The sequence below is a fragment of the Anastrepha obliqua genome, chromosome 5 (assembly GCF_027943255.1).
Source record: "Anastrepha obliqua isolate idAnaObli1 chromosome 5, idAnaObli1_1.0, whole genome shotgun sequence".
In the NCBI taxonomy this organism is placed as follows: Eukaryota; Metazoa; Arthropoda; class Insecta; order Diptera; family Tephritidae; genus Anastrepha; species Anastrepha obliqua.
The window spans coordinates 97,296,046-97,313,967 of record NC_072896.1 but is presented as its reverse complement, the minus strand read 5'-3'; the positions used below and the strand labels follow the sequence as shown (position 1 = coordinate 97,313,967).

Sequence of the window (17,922 nt, the reverse complement as noted above, 5' to 3'; positions counted from 1 at the left end):
GGAGGTGCCTCCGGACATGCCTGGGAGGTGGCTCTGACTCAAGATGGTGTCTACATGGGTGAAACCTGCGGTTGCACCCAATCAGAAACTGTTTGTTGAGCAGTGTGCTGTGCTCCTTTACTGGTAGCACCTCTACCTCGTGGTGAAAGTGTTGAGAAGGGGACATCAGGATGCAGCCCCTCGCTGTCCGAATTATAGTGGTTTGACAAGTCTGGAGCTTTATTCATTGTTGCCACTAGTTCCAGTCGGTTTGAGCATCCTCTACGGTACATACCGTAAATGGTATAATTGCCGGGCGAAATGTAACGTGATTTATAAAGTCGCAAAGTTGGTATGGACACGTCCTAAGAATGAGCACCGAAAGAACGACAAAGAAAGTTTTTGAAGCAAAATTAGAAGAGGTGAGAAAGAAGCGATGATTACAAGAGATACAAAATGATGTACTACGAAAGACGAGAGTCCAACAACATACAGCGACAGCGGAATGTAGAGAAAAAAGGGAGGTGCATTAAGAATGATAGAGAAAGAGATTGCGCCTTCCGAATTCGCCGCGTTCGTAAGAGTCCATCAATAAGCAAACAAACGGAAGACGAAACAAATTGAAATAACCAAACGCAAGAAATAATACGCACACATACATACTTTTAAGCCACGGTGTCTTCCGCATAAAAACGGAAAAACCGGCATTTGGGGGTTTAAATTCATATAGTTTGTTTAGTTTAAATCTCACAGTCCCAATATTACCAGCCCCTCACAATTTTCACAAACATGTAATGTCTCCTCCTTTTATTTCTTTTGTTCGTTTTTTTTGTATTGGTAAGGGACCTCACATCAGGCTTGTGAAAATTGCGAAAAATAAAGTAACTGTTTTGGAGAGACACCACCTTCAGTACTTAATTCGCCTTGGTAGAAGAAGATATTCGAAAGATGAGAGTCCCACAACATATTTATCAACAATAACTACGGCTCGTTTAAGACGCCAGAAAAGAAATTCAAAACTCGGGCTATTTCAGCGGCAAAAACATTTTTTTATGCAAATAATGTATTGATGAAGATGAGGAAAACTTTTTTACAATACATTTTATCAGCTATACAGTAGTCAGTCCTTCTGTCAGTCAGTCTGTTTCAACACAATTTCACTATACAATGGTGGTGGAGTCTCTGGTCTACGACGATGAGGCGTTCTTGTTGCACTAGTCAACCCTCCCAATTCACCGTTCAGGTTGAGGTCACTAACACCGTCTGGACTATCAGGTGCATTCGGCGATGAGTTTGTTGTATTGCGATCACGATCACGATCACCAAAGTGCTGGCTCAGCCTGTTATTGAAAAGATTGCTGAGGCTCAGGCGCCGTATCAAAGTCGCCGTATTCTCATTAATAGTGCGATAATACTGATGACGTGCCGGTCTACCGAAGAGACGTGATATGAAATTATTGCCACCTGGATGAGCCAGCTGATCATGACGTACCACAGCGCGTTGCACTGATGGATGACGGCACTGGCGCTGCCGCTGACGTCGACGCGGCGGTTGTGGCAAAACAACTGGATACCGCTCATGGTTAGGTGTGGGCTCTGATTCTGGCTCAGGTTCTGGATCTTGCGTTGAGGGCCTTCGAATGGCGTCTACTGTTGAACGCGAAGCACGTGGTGGTGGCAATGGTGCTGCTGCTTGGTGCACTGCAGCATAGTGCCTGTTGTAGGGATCTTCCACTTGTACGCGTTTTGCTTTTAAAGAAGCACAACGCCAAATACAAATTATACAGCTACCAATAAATATAGTGAGTGCTATGCCAATGGCAATGCCACAAATTAAAGCGAATAATAAATCGAAGTTCGAGTACTGTTTCACGCTGAAATCGATTGCATCGTTGAAATCATTTTTCGAAAATGGTTTTCTCCAGCCATTCTTATAGCACCAAAGGCGACATGTTTTATTCATGAGTTCTGATGATGAGTTGTGGGCTATTAAGGACTCATCACCTTCTTCGTTCTGATCCACATCGAAGTCTATGTAATAGTCTTCATCTTCATCGGAAGAGAGTGGGAAATGCCAGCCAGAGAGATCACCACCTCGAATGGCATCATCGAAGTTCTCTGGTGAATCACCAACATCGCCTTCATCTTCTATGCCTGCCCTTGTTTCATCTACCAATTCCATGCGTTCCAATTTTTTCGCACCCTCCATTGTTCTTTTTATTGCTGGACCCGCTGGTTGGCAGTTGCTGTAAGTAATCTGAACATTTCTTGCCTTTAGCTGCTTAAGGGCTGCCTGCAATGTTTGATCACAGTTTAAATTATTTTCTTCTAAGTTTAGCTTCAGCAGCTGGTTTGGCGGCTGCTTAGCAAATTTGTCAATCATAATTATGAGATTGCGCGCCAAATCGAGCTCTTGCAATTGCGGCAGTCTGCTGTAGCAGTCTGGTAGGAGTACATTAATCTGTGCATTCGCCAAATTAAGGCTGCGTAGTGATTTGCTGTGCAAGAGCGGCGCATTGGCCAGGGTCATGAACTTATTACCCTCCAAGTTGAGAGTGTGCAATTTACGATTCGATTCGAAAATGCGCGGATCAATGAATTCGAGACGATTGTAGGAGAGATCAATAGCGCGCATGCGCTTCAATGGCACAAAGGCATCTAGGAAGACGGTGTGTATGGCATTGTGCGCGATGGTTATATTGATGAGGTTCTTATAGCCCTTAAAAATAGATGTTTAAGTTAAAGGGTTATAAACATAAAAGTGATTTCTTGGTAGTTTACCTGAAAGCAATCATTGTCCAGTTCAGTAATGTCATTGTAGCTCAAATCCAGAGATTGAACTTCATAGGGCACAGCAGAATTTGGATTTATTAAACGACTTCCGCTGAAAAACGGAAAAAATGTAATGCTGGGTTAGTGATAATTCAATTTTAATGAAAAAGTATTAATTACGGTAATAATCACTTTGAAAATGTCAATAAAAACTTGCAGCTAGTAAGTGGAATGAAAAAATATAACGCAATAAGTGAATGCTGCAGAAAATACTTGTAGAGAATAAAAATTTTGATGATGAAAAATAATAACCATTCAATTGTTATTAGGCATTTTACCGTGCTCGGCACGCCGCACACTGGGGATTTTTGTACAGAGATGCGGAAAAAAGTATACATCCCAAAAAATATTTACATTTTTACTACTAACGAAGTTGTATATATTTGTGTATGAAAAGAACATGTTTAAAAAGTATTTTTTTTTTTTAAATTTAAAAAATTTTTTTTTTTTTAAATTCATAATTTTTTTTTTTTTATTAATAAGCCAGCAAATATTTACGCACAGGATACATGTAAGTTCATAATTCTGAATTACCCTCAAAATATCAAAACAAAATTAAAAGTGTTTCGTTATCATTATGCACACACTAGAAAGCGTTTAGTTATTATCATTGCCAAAAAATAATCAGTGGCGCCTGGTGGCACCTGGTGGCACCTGCAATTGATTAAAACTGAAAGAGACGTTATTAAGCAACACGTTGATACTAGTTTCTGACCGTAGGTAAATGTAGCTCAACTTGCAGATCCAAGAATATGAAGGAATATGATTTTTTGTTTTTTTCGTAAAATTAATTATAAATAGATAATCAAATGCTTTACAGCCTTTGTTCTTCCGGCTAAAATATATAAAAATATCGTACCCTAAATGAAAAATAAAAAATTGGAAGTCGGCTCAAGCAAAAAGAAAAAAAACCACCTTGGGCTTTGAAGTTTTTTCTTGGTCAGTTCAATACTATAAAAAAATTATACTTTTGACATATCTATAAAAAAAACTGTAAGTTGGAGTTTAGTAATTCTTTTTGATTTTATTGTTGGTTCTATTCTGGAATTTAGAAATACCATTAAACATTGCGTAGGTGGTATGTTGCAAATTTGACTTTTTTCCGCAAAATCCCCAGTGTGCGCCGCGCTCGCAATCGCTAATCTGAAAAATAATAAATGTTTAGATCACGAGGGTTTTGCACTCTTTTTTTTAACTGCATTCAACTTTTGTATCTATGCCAATAGCTAAACCTCTTAGTATTTGTATAGATATCGAAATGTTTCTGGACCCTTGGAAATTATGTTCATTTGTTCCTATTCATAAATCAGGCGATCCTAATGATGTTTGAAATTTAAGACCCATTTTGGAACAAAGTATTTTTTCGAAGCTGTTTGATTTCGTGCTTAAAAAATTTTTTTTAATGACTGATATTCATTGCATTTATATACGAAGTGATAATTGAACATCTATACATTGAGTAAAATTGTAAGCCAGTTATTTTTGAAACGTTTTAACCCATTATACAGTAGCTGGAGCTCATCATCCAATATTCAAGATGAGCAAATGGGAATGGTGACGCGAATGCATAGTCTCTCCCTCGCAAATGTCATCCTCTCCTTCACCTGGCATCCCCTGTTTAAAACGAACGAGGCCTTGACGACCGAGCAAAGGCGGGATAGCCTTACAACAAGAGAGGGGAAATCTCTACGCCATGCCAGCCTGGAGACAGTCCGGGAGCCCCGGATTCTGGATCGGATGCAGAAGGCCAATCACCTGCTCATCTTAAAATAATGGAATCCAACATAAACAAATGATGCCCTATGATTTATCTAGAAACTATGGGAAAATATATGAATATATATATATACAGGGAGGTTAAATTTTAAGGGCCGATGTTGAATGGGAACCACACCTAAACTTCAAGTTTCTTTCTGCATTTTATTTGACATTTTTCCATTCCACACTAACTAAATTTGAACTTGAAAAGAAGTCATTCATGCTTATTATGAAAAGGGGCGTTGAAATCAAAATGCATATCGCGCACTTCGTGAAGAAAATAATCTTCAGTGATGAGTCACATTTTCACCCCAATGGATTCGTCAATAAGTAGAATTACCGCATTTGGGCGAATGATAATCCAAGAGTGATTGCCGAAAAACCAATGCACTCCCAAAGAGTGACTGTTTGGGGCGGTTTATGGGCCGTATTTTTTCAAAAATGAGGCCGATCAGGCAGTTACTGTGAATAGTGTTCGCTTTCGTGAGATGATAACGAACTTTTTATAGCCCAAATTGGAAGATATGGATGTGGACGATGTGTGGTTTCAACAGGACGGTGCCACTTGTCACACAGCTAACGAGACAATGGCTCTTTTGCGCGAAAGAATTGATGGCCGAATAATCTCACGTCGCGGCGATTTCAATTGGCCGCCAAGATCTTGTGATTTGACACCGTTGGACTTCTTTTTCTGGGGTTATTTGAAAGGAAAGGTGTACGTCGATAAGCCAGCAACAATTCAAGAGCCAATGGATGAGATAATTCGGTACATTAACGGCATAGAACCTCAATTATGCCTCAGCGTCATCGAAAATTTGGACCATGGGATGCAGGTGTGCCGCCTTGGGCGCGGCGGCCATTTGGCCGATACTTTGTTCTATACGTAATTGAGCCATACCAGTATTATCATAGTAAAGAAAAATGACAATAACTTTTTAAAAGAATTGTATTATATTCAAAATCAACACCGGCCCTTTAAACTTAACCACCCTTTAGTAGCTGCACAAACATGGTTTTTGTCCCTGCTCAGCGATCTTCTTCGATAAAAGCCTTCAGACTTTATTTTCTAGGGAAGAGTTATAGTACTTAGTCTTGCCACAAATTCTGTGAGAAATTTTACAATGCATAAAAAAGTTCTGTTATTTTTGCTTTTGTTCGTATGCATTGTCTACTCATAAATTATACATTATATAGTTTCTTGGCAAATTTCGCTGGTTAACAATGGAGTGGGACGCTAAGGAACATCGCATTGCAAAAGTGTGGTAAAAGTGCAAGTGAGATCTACGAATTGCTGAAAAAAGTTAATATTTCGAAAATGTTTGGTTACCGCACGATCAATCGTTTTTCCCAAACGTCTGAAGTGATAGACAGAAAAAGAAAGGGTCGTCCTCGCGTGGTTCGTAACCAATGTAGCCATAAAAGCCATTCGAGAAAGAATTCGCAGAAATCCCCTTAGAAAATAGAAAATCATGTTCAGGGAGACGAATGCATCGACCAGATCCATGTCAAGACTTATTAGAGATGATCTCCACATGAAAGAAAATTGGACTTGACGGCTTCTTTAGCGGCACGCAGTGAACGGATATGAAAATATTCTTTTCACAGATGAGTAAATGTTCACTGTTTAAGAAGTTTTTTATAAGCAAAACCACAAAATCTATGCTAAGACTTCTAAGGAAGCAAAGAGCTCAGCGTGGTCACGATCCAACCTCCGTAATGGTTTGGTACGGAGTGTCTTGTAAATGCGCTACATCTCTTCATTTCTGCGAAAAGGGGTTAAGATTATGGCAAAGGTGTACCTTGAGGATGTCCTAGAAGGCGTGGTGAAGCAGTTGAGGGATACTCTCTTCAATAGGGAGCGTTGGATCTTTCAGCAAGATTTCGCTTTAGCCCATAAGGAAATAACCACTCCGCAGTGGTTAAAAAACAATATTCCTGGGTCCATAACCGCAGAAGATTGGCCGTCTGAAAGTCCAGATATGAGTCCACTGGATTACAGTTTGTGGTTAGAATTCGAGAACATGGCCTCTCAAAGGAGAAGTCTCAAGCAATCTATGGTTCGAGCAGCGACGTCAATATTCATGGACCCCGTGCGTGCTGCAATACCTGAATGGCCTAATCGTTTGAAGGCTGTTTACACAAGCAAATGGTGACCACTTCAAATGAAAATTAATTTTTTTTTTTAATATTTACATGATTAAATAAAATTAACTTCATTTAAAAAAGAGTTTTAATTTCATATCTGCAACGGACTTAACTAGTAACAGAACTTATGGCAGGACTAGGTTAGATTAGGTGGCAATAAGCCACGCATAGCCCTTTTGGTCCGTAGAGATACCAGATGTAGGATGTCAGCGCTTTTGGCGAATCTAAGCAGAGCTGGGAGATCCGCTTTTGAGACGTCCTCCAGACCCTCAAACAATGGGGCTCCCAGGCGGGACTAAGTATAATGAAAATATTTTGCACATGTATTCTCCAAAACAGATTTCAGTTACTGCCGTTAATTCTATTTTATGCCTTATATCGGCTGAAGGCGGGAGCCTGTAAGTGATAATTCAAGTTTTAGAAGTAGAAAAAAGTCAGCCGAAGCCATATCAAGTGAAAGATTTATTTTTGATAAACCCTTTCAATGCGTGCTGCCAAAATGAACGGATCTGTGAGAATAGTAATCTGCATAGCATAACTTCTTATAACACAGGCTATGTCAGTCCTAGTCAGCGAAAGTCTGCTCCATCAAGGCACATGATATATTCCTAGATTCATTGAATAATGCGTGAATGAAAATGGCGTTTGCACCTCGACCACATAGTCTTTTGTGACCTCTACTCATCGCAGTTAACTCATCGCTTAATAAACCTAAGATGGAGCTGGGTAGGGCTGAGCGTATGTGACTTTCTTCCGGCCGAGATATCTCATCTTTTTCGCTGTACATTTGAGAAGAAGGTGTGCTAGAGTCCTCGGGGACTGCTCGTAGACACGACAGGAGTCAGTGAACTATATCCCAGATGACTATCTGTAGTGAGCTCAGTGACCGCAATGAGCATTTATAGTTTGCGCTTAGGAAGACTCATGAGATGCCCGAACCTCTTTTGATTATATTCTCCCGGAATGATTTCACCTGGTGTAGACTTATAATTTAGTTCCAGCTCATGTTTCCTTCCTATACTCATTGCATCATTTTTAATATAAAACACTTTAAAGACATTTTTACATATACGAATTGTTGGTATCTCAAGTATTATGCACCATCCTAAAAATAACCAGTTTATGGTTAACTGGAAGAAGTTGAAATACGTTTTTCGGCACCATCGCCATGCAAAAGAAGTCAATACAAATTAAGAGCAGTAGTCGAAGTTTTAATGGCAAGCAGTTGCGAAATAGTTGGCTTCAAGTGAACTTAAAGTTTTGTTTTTTGTTTTAAGGAGGTTAAAATCAAAATGGAGCCGTCGCGCCAGTGATATGTGTGGCATGCTTTCACTAACACTATAACGTTTCTTCTTCTCGGCTGAATTTCACACTGCTACTATGATAACATTTGGCTCTGGTGTCTGTGATTTGTCGTCAGTTCGCAGACAGTCCACCTTCAGTCGAAAGCGGCTGTTGATTTTTTCGCTGCATGTTGCGTTGCCACCCTGTGTGTGGAAGGTATATCAAAAATTTTAACTGAGTTCCAGCAAGTATTTGATGCGATCAGAAGTGCTTCAAGTGTTAGGCGCTTCTCTCTGAGACGATCGCGGTAGATGAATTCGTATTCCACAATTCCAATCGCGTTGTTGCAGTTTGAGCAGAACGAGGTGTGCTCCAGATTAAGTCAATGGATTTACTCCAAAAAACAACCACGACCCCACAGTATTTGAGTGAGATAGTAGTGATGTATATGCGTTTTCTGTTTACCCATTGGCTAATATTTGTGGTAAGCCTATGAGTCCAGCGTCCGTTAGTTGATGAACCCCATCTGTTTTGCCATTCTTCTATCGAATATAGTCACTCTGCAGTTTTTTTCTTCTAATGACGGCTTAGCTACTCGCCTGCCATAGAGTCGGTTCAACTCATTTGGCTGAATGTCAGCTGGTAATTTGCCCGCGATAACGCTTATTGCGTTCTGACTCCGTTCTGTATCCATATGCCATCCATATTGCACTTCGGCGAAGTACCTGTGCTGCGTATTGTACGCTGGACGTTTCGGCTCCGGCCTATAGAGGGGTAGCATAAAGGACTACTGAGTCTGAAAGGGTTACTCAGTCGATGAAAGCCGTCTCCTACTGCCTTACAGCCCGCCAATATTTCGCAGCGTTAGTATTAGCGCCCCATTAATGTTAGCGCTTTTGAATGCAGTTGAATGCATTTTTGATGTTCAGTGTAATATTTTGCATTACTTCAAATGCAAGTGCCCACCGCTCCTTGTTTCATCAGACAGCGGCTTTCTCATTATTGGCCACTGTTTAAGTTATCCTTCTTGTTTTTGGTTATCTTTAAAATGAAGGAGGCAGTTCTTTTCAGTGTCTTCGTTTTTTCTCACAGAAAAGTGGCTACAAGCTCAGTACATGAACTAAGGCTTTCTTTTCAAAAGGCATTGCTGGCTTCATGACTCACGCTCACTTGCAATCGAATTCCTTAGGTATATGAATTGATTTAAGTAAATTTCATTTATAGTAATTTTTGTTTTCAGTTGTCGTATGCATTTAGTTTATCATTGAATTCGGCTAAAACTTATCAGCACCCAATCGATATATGTAACTAAGTAGTTGAATGGGAGCAAACATGCACTAACACACACATGCAAATATGATTATCAAATAAACAACACACAAAATTATTGAACTGACTCCACAAAATTATGAGTCAAATAGACAGACATACATACGTATATACATATATAAATAAATAGTTTTATTTGCTTTCATTTGCTCACTAAAACAAAGTCTGAGTCACTTTTCACAAAGCAAGTAAGGACAAATTTAAAAATATTTGCTTACCTGCAGTCTGCGTGATTGAAGTTATTCTTTAAAAAACAAATACAATAAATTGGACACACTTTAGGTGGCCCGCACTTTGCCAGTTGAAGAAATATCGTAACTGCGAAAAGTGTGAGCCAAATGTGGAAAATTTCTTTAGCTTGAGTATTTCGCATTTTTTCGAAGATTTATCGCTAACTGCATTAGATGAGAAGTAATCAATTATTACTTTTATTAAGATTATAAACAAAATAAAATTTCTTAATAAAACTCCGCCATTTTTCGAAAGTCTTTGGGTAGGCGTATTTTAGTTAATTATCTACTTTTTAGCTCCATTCAGCTTCGTTGTTCGAATCGCACTAAGAGTCATTTTGTGTTGCAGTTGAGCTGTGTGAATCATTGAAGTACCCTACGCGAACCGCATGAGACAATTTAGTTCAAAACTACTAAAAATAAATAATCTATATATTACTGCAATAGGTTTCGCGCATATTATACAGCGCATACTATGCCTTGCCTAGCGCACTTTCGCTTATCAGACGATTTTAGTTTGCCCAGATAAGATAATTCGTTATCTTGCTTTTGTGAATGTTCGAAATATTCCATGTTTATTTTCGAAAATTCAGCACCCTGCGTTGCATTGAATTACCTATATTTTAGTAACTGCGAAGGCGTAAGATTATTCATAACTCAAATAGCGTGAGGGCAGAAGACATCAGGCCAGTCCATAAGTTCGTGCGTTTTTTAAAGGTGGTTTTAAAATTAATAAAAACGATGTTTAAAGTATTTATTAATCAATAATATATTTTCTTTCATTATTTATAATGTCTTCCCAACGTTTAGGCAAATTTTCAATTCCCTGCTCAAAAAATTGTTTGTCCTTGGAGCCAAAATACGCTTCGATATCCCTTTTTATAGCTTCTTTTGAGGAGTAGTTCTTGTTACTTATTTGGGATTGAAGTCCACGGAAAAGGTGATAATCACAAGGTGCAATATCCGGAGAGTATGGTGGATACGGCATTAGCTCCCATCCGAGCTCGTTCAGCTTGCATAATGTTTGCCTTGCGGTGTGAGATCTTGCGATGTGGTGGTGAAACAAAACTTTGCGTCTATTTACTAAAGACGGTCGATTTTTGTTAAGTGCCTCATTCAGGTTTGATAGCTGATAGGAATAATAATCAGCAGTTATCGTCTGATTTGGTTCCAGAAGTTCATAATAAAAGATACCGGCCATATCCCACCAAATAGACAGGAGAATCTTCTTGGGGTGAAGGTCATCTTTATCTAACCATTGGCGTTTGCGAACAGGATTATTGTAAAAGACCCATTTTTCATCACCAGTAACGATACGGTTCAAAAACTTTCATTTTCAAGCCGTTGCAGCAGCTTAGAACACACATTCACTCTCTGCTGAAGGTTGGCGACATTTTCCCAGCTTTGAAATCTTTCCCAACTGAACCAGGTACCTGTGAACTATTCCATGCGATGAATTTAACCTCTGAGCTATCATATCGACTGTCAAATTTGGCTCAGCTTCCATGAGTTCGAGCAAGGCGTCGGAGTAAAGGACTTCAGGACGATCAGCGCGCGGGGCATCCACCACATCGCAGTTACCACTTCGGAATTTTGAAAACCACTTTTGCGCAGTCCTTACCCTCACGATATGCTCTCCGTGAACAGTGTTTATTTCTGCAGCAGCAGTGGTTGCAATTTGACCACTTTTATAAAAAAATACAAAATACTGTGGGCAAAAAGTAAGGTGAATTTGGTTGTAAAATGAAAAATCTTTATTTATTCTTGTAAATAAATTTCATCTCCTTCAAAATAATCCCCTCTCGATGAAATACACTTATGCCAACGATTTTTCCAATCCCCGAAACATGCCACATAGTCCATTTCCGGTATAGCCATCAGCACCTTCTTCGATTCAGCTTTTATCTACTCAATCGACTCGAATCGCGTACCCCGGAGTGGTCTCTTGAGTTTTGGGAATAGACAGAAGTCACACGGAGCCACGTCAGGCGAATACGGTGGTTGCGGAACGATATGCGTGGAATTTTTTCAAATAATATTCCTTATTAACAGTTTGGCCAGGTGGAAGGAATTCATAGTGCACCACACCACGAAAATCGAAAAAAACTGTCATCATGACCTTTATTTTTGAACGACTTTCACGTGCTCTTTTCGGTCTGGCCTCGCCTTTAGCACGATATTCACTTGATTGGTCGGTTGTTTCAGGGTCGTAAGCATAAATACAAGTCTCATCTCCCGTAATGATGCATTTAAGCTTGTCCTGATAGTCTGAAAGCATTGTTTCACACTCATCAACGCGACGACTTTTTCCAAGAAATTGAGAGTTTTCGGTACCAAACGAGATTTGACTTTTCGTAGGCCCAAATGGTCTTTCAAAAATGGTTTTCACAGATCCTTCTGATATTCCGATCATATCAGTAATGTCTTCAGCAGTCAACCGACGATTTTTGAGCACTAACTCCTTCATTTTATTGACGTGTTGGTCATTTGTTGACGTCGATGGTCGTCCGCAGCGTTCCAAGTCATCAACACGTTCTCGATCCTCTTTGAAGTCTTTGTACCACTTATAAACATTTTTCTGCGACATGGTCGAATCACCAAATGCCTTCTGCAACATGCTAAACGTTTCCGCAGCCGAAATTTCATTCCGCAAACAAAATTTGATGGCATTCTCTGCTCAATCAAATCAGACATTGTAAAAATCGAAAAATGCGCTCTTGGTCGTTTGGTAAACACAAGCGTAAATATATTACTGATAATGACATTCAAATGAAAGTTGGCCCAGATCTTATTAACAGTGCTGCCAACTCATGAAAAAAATAACTAGAGCGAAATTTTAATCCCGCGAAGTTTGACAAATAAATTCACCTTACTTTTTGCCCACATATCTTGCCCCACATGCTCTTACAGACGTTCGAAGATTCCATTTTATTTTTTAACAACACGTGCTTCTATCCGGGATTAAAATCACTTGTTGAATGCACAATATATCAAAGAAAATATATATAGTTCCGCTATATACCGCGAAAAATTTTTTGTATGCAAAAAACGTACAAAAGTGAAATTGTGGGTAAAATACGCACGAACTTATGGACTGACCTGATATTTGTGTTATTTGCGGAGCTTTCACAGAAATGCCTCGAATTACAAAAAAAATAATAACAATAAATAATGTGTGAATCTCAAAATAACACCTCAGTTTGGAAAACCCTATATTAAATTCTTGGGCTTGCTCACTTAATTTAATAAAATCTTCTTCCATCTTCTCTACTTTCAGCAACAGAAAATGCCGCCAAACGCGAATGCGAACACTGAAGAACAGCTGCCGAAGGAGTCGACGCCCAGTCTGGAAGTGGCCGGTCAAAAAGTAGAGGAAACCACGCAGCGTGAGGCATTTCGTGAATTAGCGCATAAACTAAAAGATCAGCAAGCGGAAAGTCAAAAAATGTTCACAGAGGCAACCACTTGGACATCTAAAACCACATTAGAAGCCGAGGGTAAGACAGACAACTACACCTGCCAGCATACATACGTATCTACAATCTGGTACAATTAATTAATATTAACACTTTACAGAAAAGCCCATCACAACAGCTGTCTCCACCATCCAGAAAATTGACGAAATGTTAACTGAGGTGATTGCCGAGAAGACCAGCCTGCCCACATGGGGTGTAGTGGCCATCATCATATTGGTATTCCTCGTCGTCTTTGGTATACTCTTCTTTTGTGTACGCCGTTTCTTGAAGAAGCGACGAACCAAAGATGGTAAGGGTAAGAAGGGTGTCGATATGAAATCGGTACAATTATTAGGATTGGCGTATAAAGAGAAAGTAAGTATCAACAACGCCATCATATCTTAGTAGTTATTGGGTTCTGGTATGTCATAGGTTCAGCCTGATTTGGAGGAACTCACCGAAAATGCCGAAGAAGGTAATATAAAAAATACAGTAAAAGCACAGTGGAGCATAGAAAACGCGAACGCCTAAACTAATTTATATGGTTGCAAAACAATTCAAAGTATACCTTTTACAGCTTTTCAAATTTTAATAATCTCAATATTTAGTAGCATAAATTTAAATACTTTTTTTTCGTCTAAAATATACAACTCAATTATATCATTACTAAATTTCACCAGTTTTATGGTTGCACATAAAAATTGCATTTAGTTGTTTATTAAAATTTTGTAGATGTTTTCCCATTACGCTCCTCTAAAACAATTTTGAACTTGGAAAATATATTTAGAATTATTGATTCATACTAGTGTTGCCAGAGTTGTAATAATTGAAATAATATGGAAGTCAAATACAATATAGTAATAACAATAACATGAGCGCAACGCTTACAAACTGGAGACTTGTAGCCGAAGGTTTCAAATGTACGCCAAGATGGAATTTCTTACAACATTTTATATGTCTCATCTCAAAAGAGTTATGAACGAACAATAAAAAGCTACCACCTTGCTCCAAAAGTACCTGGAATATATTAAGAAATTTCAAAATACTAGTTTATCCCTCAAAAATGATATTATCGCCTTCACTGTAATACCCATCAACTGCAACGCACTCATGCCAGCATTTAATGCAGCTCTCGAAACATTTCTGGAACTCTATTTTCATTATAACCATCAGAGCCATCTTGGATTTTTCCATTACTTCATTTCGACTGTTGAAACGCCGAAGTGATTCCCCGTAGTGGTTTTTTGACTCGATCAAACAGAAAAATTGCAGGGAGCCATATCAGGTGACTGTGGATAGCATTCGTTCTATGCTTGGTCAAAAATTCATGGCTAATGATAGCATTGTGCGACGTAGTGTAAAATCCACAAGTTGTTTTCCCCCAAGCCTATCCTTTTTTGCGAACTGCTCCACGTAAACGTCTCATAATGTCCAAATAATAGTCCACAAGGGCGTCAACTGGTGATTGTTACTGAACCTTTTCGATCAAGGTGCTGCATTCTTCAATGGTTTCTAGGTCCAGATCTTCCTTAATTAAAGGAGGAACCTACAATTTTATTCCACCTCTGACCCCCACATAGCTTTTTGTTAAAAACATTTTTGAACAGCAAAAAGGCAATCGGACGTTTACCACTAAATGTCCAGAGGCGAACGCTGTTAAAGAAGACTTTTTAATATTTAATGCCCGCAATGGAGATCGCACTCGAGATGCTCGAGATTGCCTATGAAGTGCAGAGAAGGAAACGGCAATGGATTGGTCACGCACTGCGAAAAGAAGACAACAACGTGACTAAACAAGCGTTAAGGTCGAGCCTGTTCCAACAAGCAGGACATTCAGTTGGAAGACTTCGTACAACCTGACGATGATCAACCGAATCCGAAATGGCAACTCTTAGCTTTTCGTGGAGCGAACTGAGGGTTATAGCGCAAAATCGTACTCGCTAGCGATTTGGGATTGTTGAAGTCCTATGCTCCATGAGGAGTTAAAAGAAGTGATCACAATTGGCCAACAAGATCTTATAATTTAACACCTTGTGACTTTTTTCTTTGGGGCCACGTGAAAGAGAAGATCTACGCCAACATCCCTGGGTCGATTCAAGACCTCAAAGAGGGATTTCGTGAGACTATCGAGGACATAGGGCAGCCACTTTGCAATTCGGTTATGGAGAATTTCATGAAAAGGATATTGTCCTGTAAGCGTCTGTAAGCGTGGTCATGATGGCCATTTGTCTGATGTTATTTTCCACTATTAACGGCATACCTTCTTCTTTATAATGAAATAAACATCCCATCATTTACCTTCTGCTCAAATATGAACGAGACGGTATCAATAAAACGGTCCGCGGATGACATATGGCAAAAATAATTTTTTTGTTTTTTGGTTGGACTGTTATAAGCTTACATGGCAAATTTCAGCGTGATATCTCACATAGTTTGTTTTCTGTGCTACTGTAAACAAGTCAAGCTCGAGTGTGTTCTTCGAATTTAACGATGGAAATTCCAGTTGAACAAATAATTTGTTTGAAATTTTGTTATTTGAGTTGCAGACAACCTATGGGGACTCTGCTCTATCGCGTGCACGTGTTTTCCAGTGGTACAAATCGTTCAAAGAGGGCCGTACATCGGTTGAAAACTTGCCTCATGAACGTCGTCCAGCAACGAAATAAATTATACATATAGTACATTTAAATGGCATTCTCAATTGAAAATAAGCAAACTATGTAAGAAAAACATCATAATGCATATTATATCGTTCTTAGTCAGAAAATAGGGCGGAAACAAATGTTCTCCAACGATCTCTGTCAGCCGCTATGTGTCTGATTTGGTTCCAGATGGTGGTTGAAGGACTCTCGTGGGAGTTTGTGCGCATCCAAGCTCGACGTGGACGACCTCTGCGTCGACTACCTTGCGGATTCCATTGAATCCATGTTGGTAACATTATCGTCTTCGCTGCGGAGAGTATGTCCAATTCAACTCCATTTTCGCCTTTTTATCTCAGAATTCTTCTTCTTCTTCTTAATTGGCGCGATAACCGCTTACGCGATTTTGGCCGAGTTTAACAAAGCGCACCAGTCGTTTCTTTCTCGTGCTAACCGGCGCCAATTGGACACACCAAGTGAAGCCAAGTCCTTCTCCACCTGATCTTTCCAACGCAGAGGAGGCCTTCCTCTTCCTCTACTACCACCAGCTGGTACCGCATCGAATACTTTCAAAGCCGGAGCGTTTGTATCCATTCGGACAACATGACCCAGCCAAAGTAGCCGCTGGATCTTTATTCGCTGCGCTATGTCTATGTCGTCGTAAAGCTCATACAGCTCATCGTTCCATCGTCTGCGATATTCGCCGTTGCCAACGTGCAAAGGTCCAAAAATCTTACGCAGAATCTTTCTCTCGAACACTCCAAGCGTCGCTTCATCGGATGTTGTCATCGTCCAAGCTTCTGCGCCATACGTCAGGACGGGCATGATGAGAGTCTTGTAGAGTGTTAGTTTTGTTCGTCGAGAGAGGACTTTACTGCTCAGTTGCCTACTTAGTCCAAAGTAGCACTTGTTGGCAAGAGAGATTCTACGTTGGATTTCAAGGTTGACATTGTTATCGGTGTTAATACTGGTTCCTAAATAGACGAAGTCTTTTACAACCTCGAAATTATAACTGTCTACAGTGACATGGGTGCCGATACGCGAGTGCGCCGACTGTTTGTTTGAAAACAGGAGGTACTTCGTTTTGTCCTCGTTCACCACCAAACCCATTCGCTTTGCCTCTTTATCCAGTTTGGAGAAGGCAGAACTAACAGCGCGGTTGTTAAGGCCGATGATGTCAATATCATCGGCATACGCCAGCAATTGTACGCTCTTATAAAATATTGTGCCTGAGAGATTAAGTTCTGCGGCTCGTACGATGCTCTCCAACATCAGGTTAAAGAAGTCACCCGACAGCGAGTCACCCTGTCTGAAAGCTCGTTTGGTATCAAACGGCTCGGAGAGGTCCTTCCCAATTCTGACGGCGCTGCTGGTGTTGAGCAACGTCATCTTACATAGCCGTATTAGTTTTGCGGGGATACCAAATTCAGACATCGCGGCATACAGGTAACTCCTTTCCGTACTGTCGAATGCAGCTTTGAAGTCGACGAAAAGGTGGTGTGTGTCGATTCTCCTTTCATGGGTCTTTTCCAAGATTTGGCGTATTGAGAATATTTGGTCGATGGTAGACTTTCCAGGTCTGAAGCCACACTGATAAGGTCCAATCAGTTGGTTGACGGTGGGCTTCAGCCTTTCACACAATACGCTCGCTAGAACCTTATAGGCGATATTTAGTAGACTAATCCCGCGGTAATTGGCTCAAATTGCAGGATCGCCCTTCTTATGGATTGGGCAGAGCACACTTAAATTCCAATCGGCAGGCATGCTTTCATCCGACCATATTCTGCATAGGAGCTGATGCATGCACCTTACCAGCTCCTCGCCGCCATGTTTGAATAGCTCAGCCGGCAGTCCGTCGGCGCCCGCGGCTTTGTTGTTCTTTAGCCGTGATATTGCTATTCTCACCTCGTCATGGTCGGGTAACGGAACGACAATTCCGTCGTCAACGATTGGGGTATCGGGATCTTCACATTCTCTACGACATGCGCAGCTGTCACTGTTTAACAGGTTCGAGAAGTGTTCCCTCCATAATTTAAGATTGCTCTGTACGTCAGTCACCAGATCGCCGTCTTTGTTCTTACAGGAAAACGCCCCGGTCTTAAAACCTTCTGTAAGGAATTAATTGGGCAGTTTTTCATAAGCAGAAGAAGTTCCATATTGAAGATTGTTTTAGGCCAAAAGATACTGCATATAATTCTGCGGCAATTGTTGACAAACGTTTGAAGACGTCGGCTTATGTAGTCAGACACAAAGACATAAAGGAGGACCGAT

At 40.2% G+C, this 17,922-nt stretch overlaps 2 protein-coding genes across 2 annotated transcripts; one reads left to right on the top strand and one right to left on the bottom strand.

The window, feature by feature from the left end:
* Positions 1-1,007: 1,007 nt before the first annotated feature.
* Positions 1,008-9,869, bottom strand: LOC129249295 (uncharacterized). Its single transcript, XM_054889018.1, has 3 exons — positions 9,546-9,869; positions 2,761-2,863; positions 1,008-2,698 (listed from the first exon to the last, which is right to left on the bottom strand). The coding sequence occupies exons 1-3, from the start codon at positions 9,698-9,700 to the stop codon at positions 1,112-1,114; spliced, it is 1,845 nt and encodes a 614-aa protein (XP_054744993.1). The 5' UTR covers positions 9,701-9,869; the 3' UTR covers positions 1,008-1,111.
* A 2,974-nt stretch (positions 9,870-12,843) lies between these two features.
* Positions 12,844-13,543, top strand: LOC129248892 (synaptotagmin 1-like). The gene is made up of 3 exons (XM_054888504.1): positions 12,844-13,054; positions 13,134-13,387; positions 13,445-13,543. The coding sequence occupies exons 1-3, from the start codon at positions 12,844-12,846 to the stop codon at positions 13,541-13,543; spliced, it is 564 nt and encodes a 187-aa protein (XP_054744479.1).
* Positions 13,544-17,922: the final 4,379 nt, after the last annotated feature.

Excerpts from the sequence above, each read along its gene's own strand:
- LOC129249295 (XM_054889018.1), bottom strand. The coding sequence starts at position 9,700 with ATGCGAAATACTCAAGCTAAAGAAATTTTCCACATTTGGCTCACACTT. Across the intron at positions 2,864-9,545 it reads TTCAATCACGCAGACTGCAG|CGGAAGTCGTTTAATAAATC; the intron begins GTAAGCAAATAT and ends TCCGTTTTTCAG. Across the intron at positions 2,699-2,760 it reads TGGACAATGATTGCTTTCAG|GGCTATAAGAACCTCATCAA; the intron begins GTAAACTACCAA and ends TCTATTTTTAAG.
- LOC129248892 (XM_054888504.1), top strand. The coding sequence starts at position 12,844 with ATGCCGCCAAACGCGAATGCGAACACTGAAGAACAGCTGCCGAAGGAG. Across the intron at positions 13,055-13,133 it reads AACCACATTAGAAGCCGAGG|AAAAGCCCATCACAACAGCT; the intron begins GTAAGACAGACA and ends AACACTTTACAG. Across the intron at positions 13,388-13,444 it reads GATTGGCGTATAAAGAGAAA|GTTCAGCCTGATTTGGAGGA; the intron begins GTAAGTATCAAC and ends GGTATGTCATAG.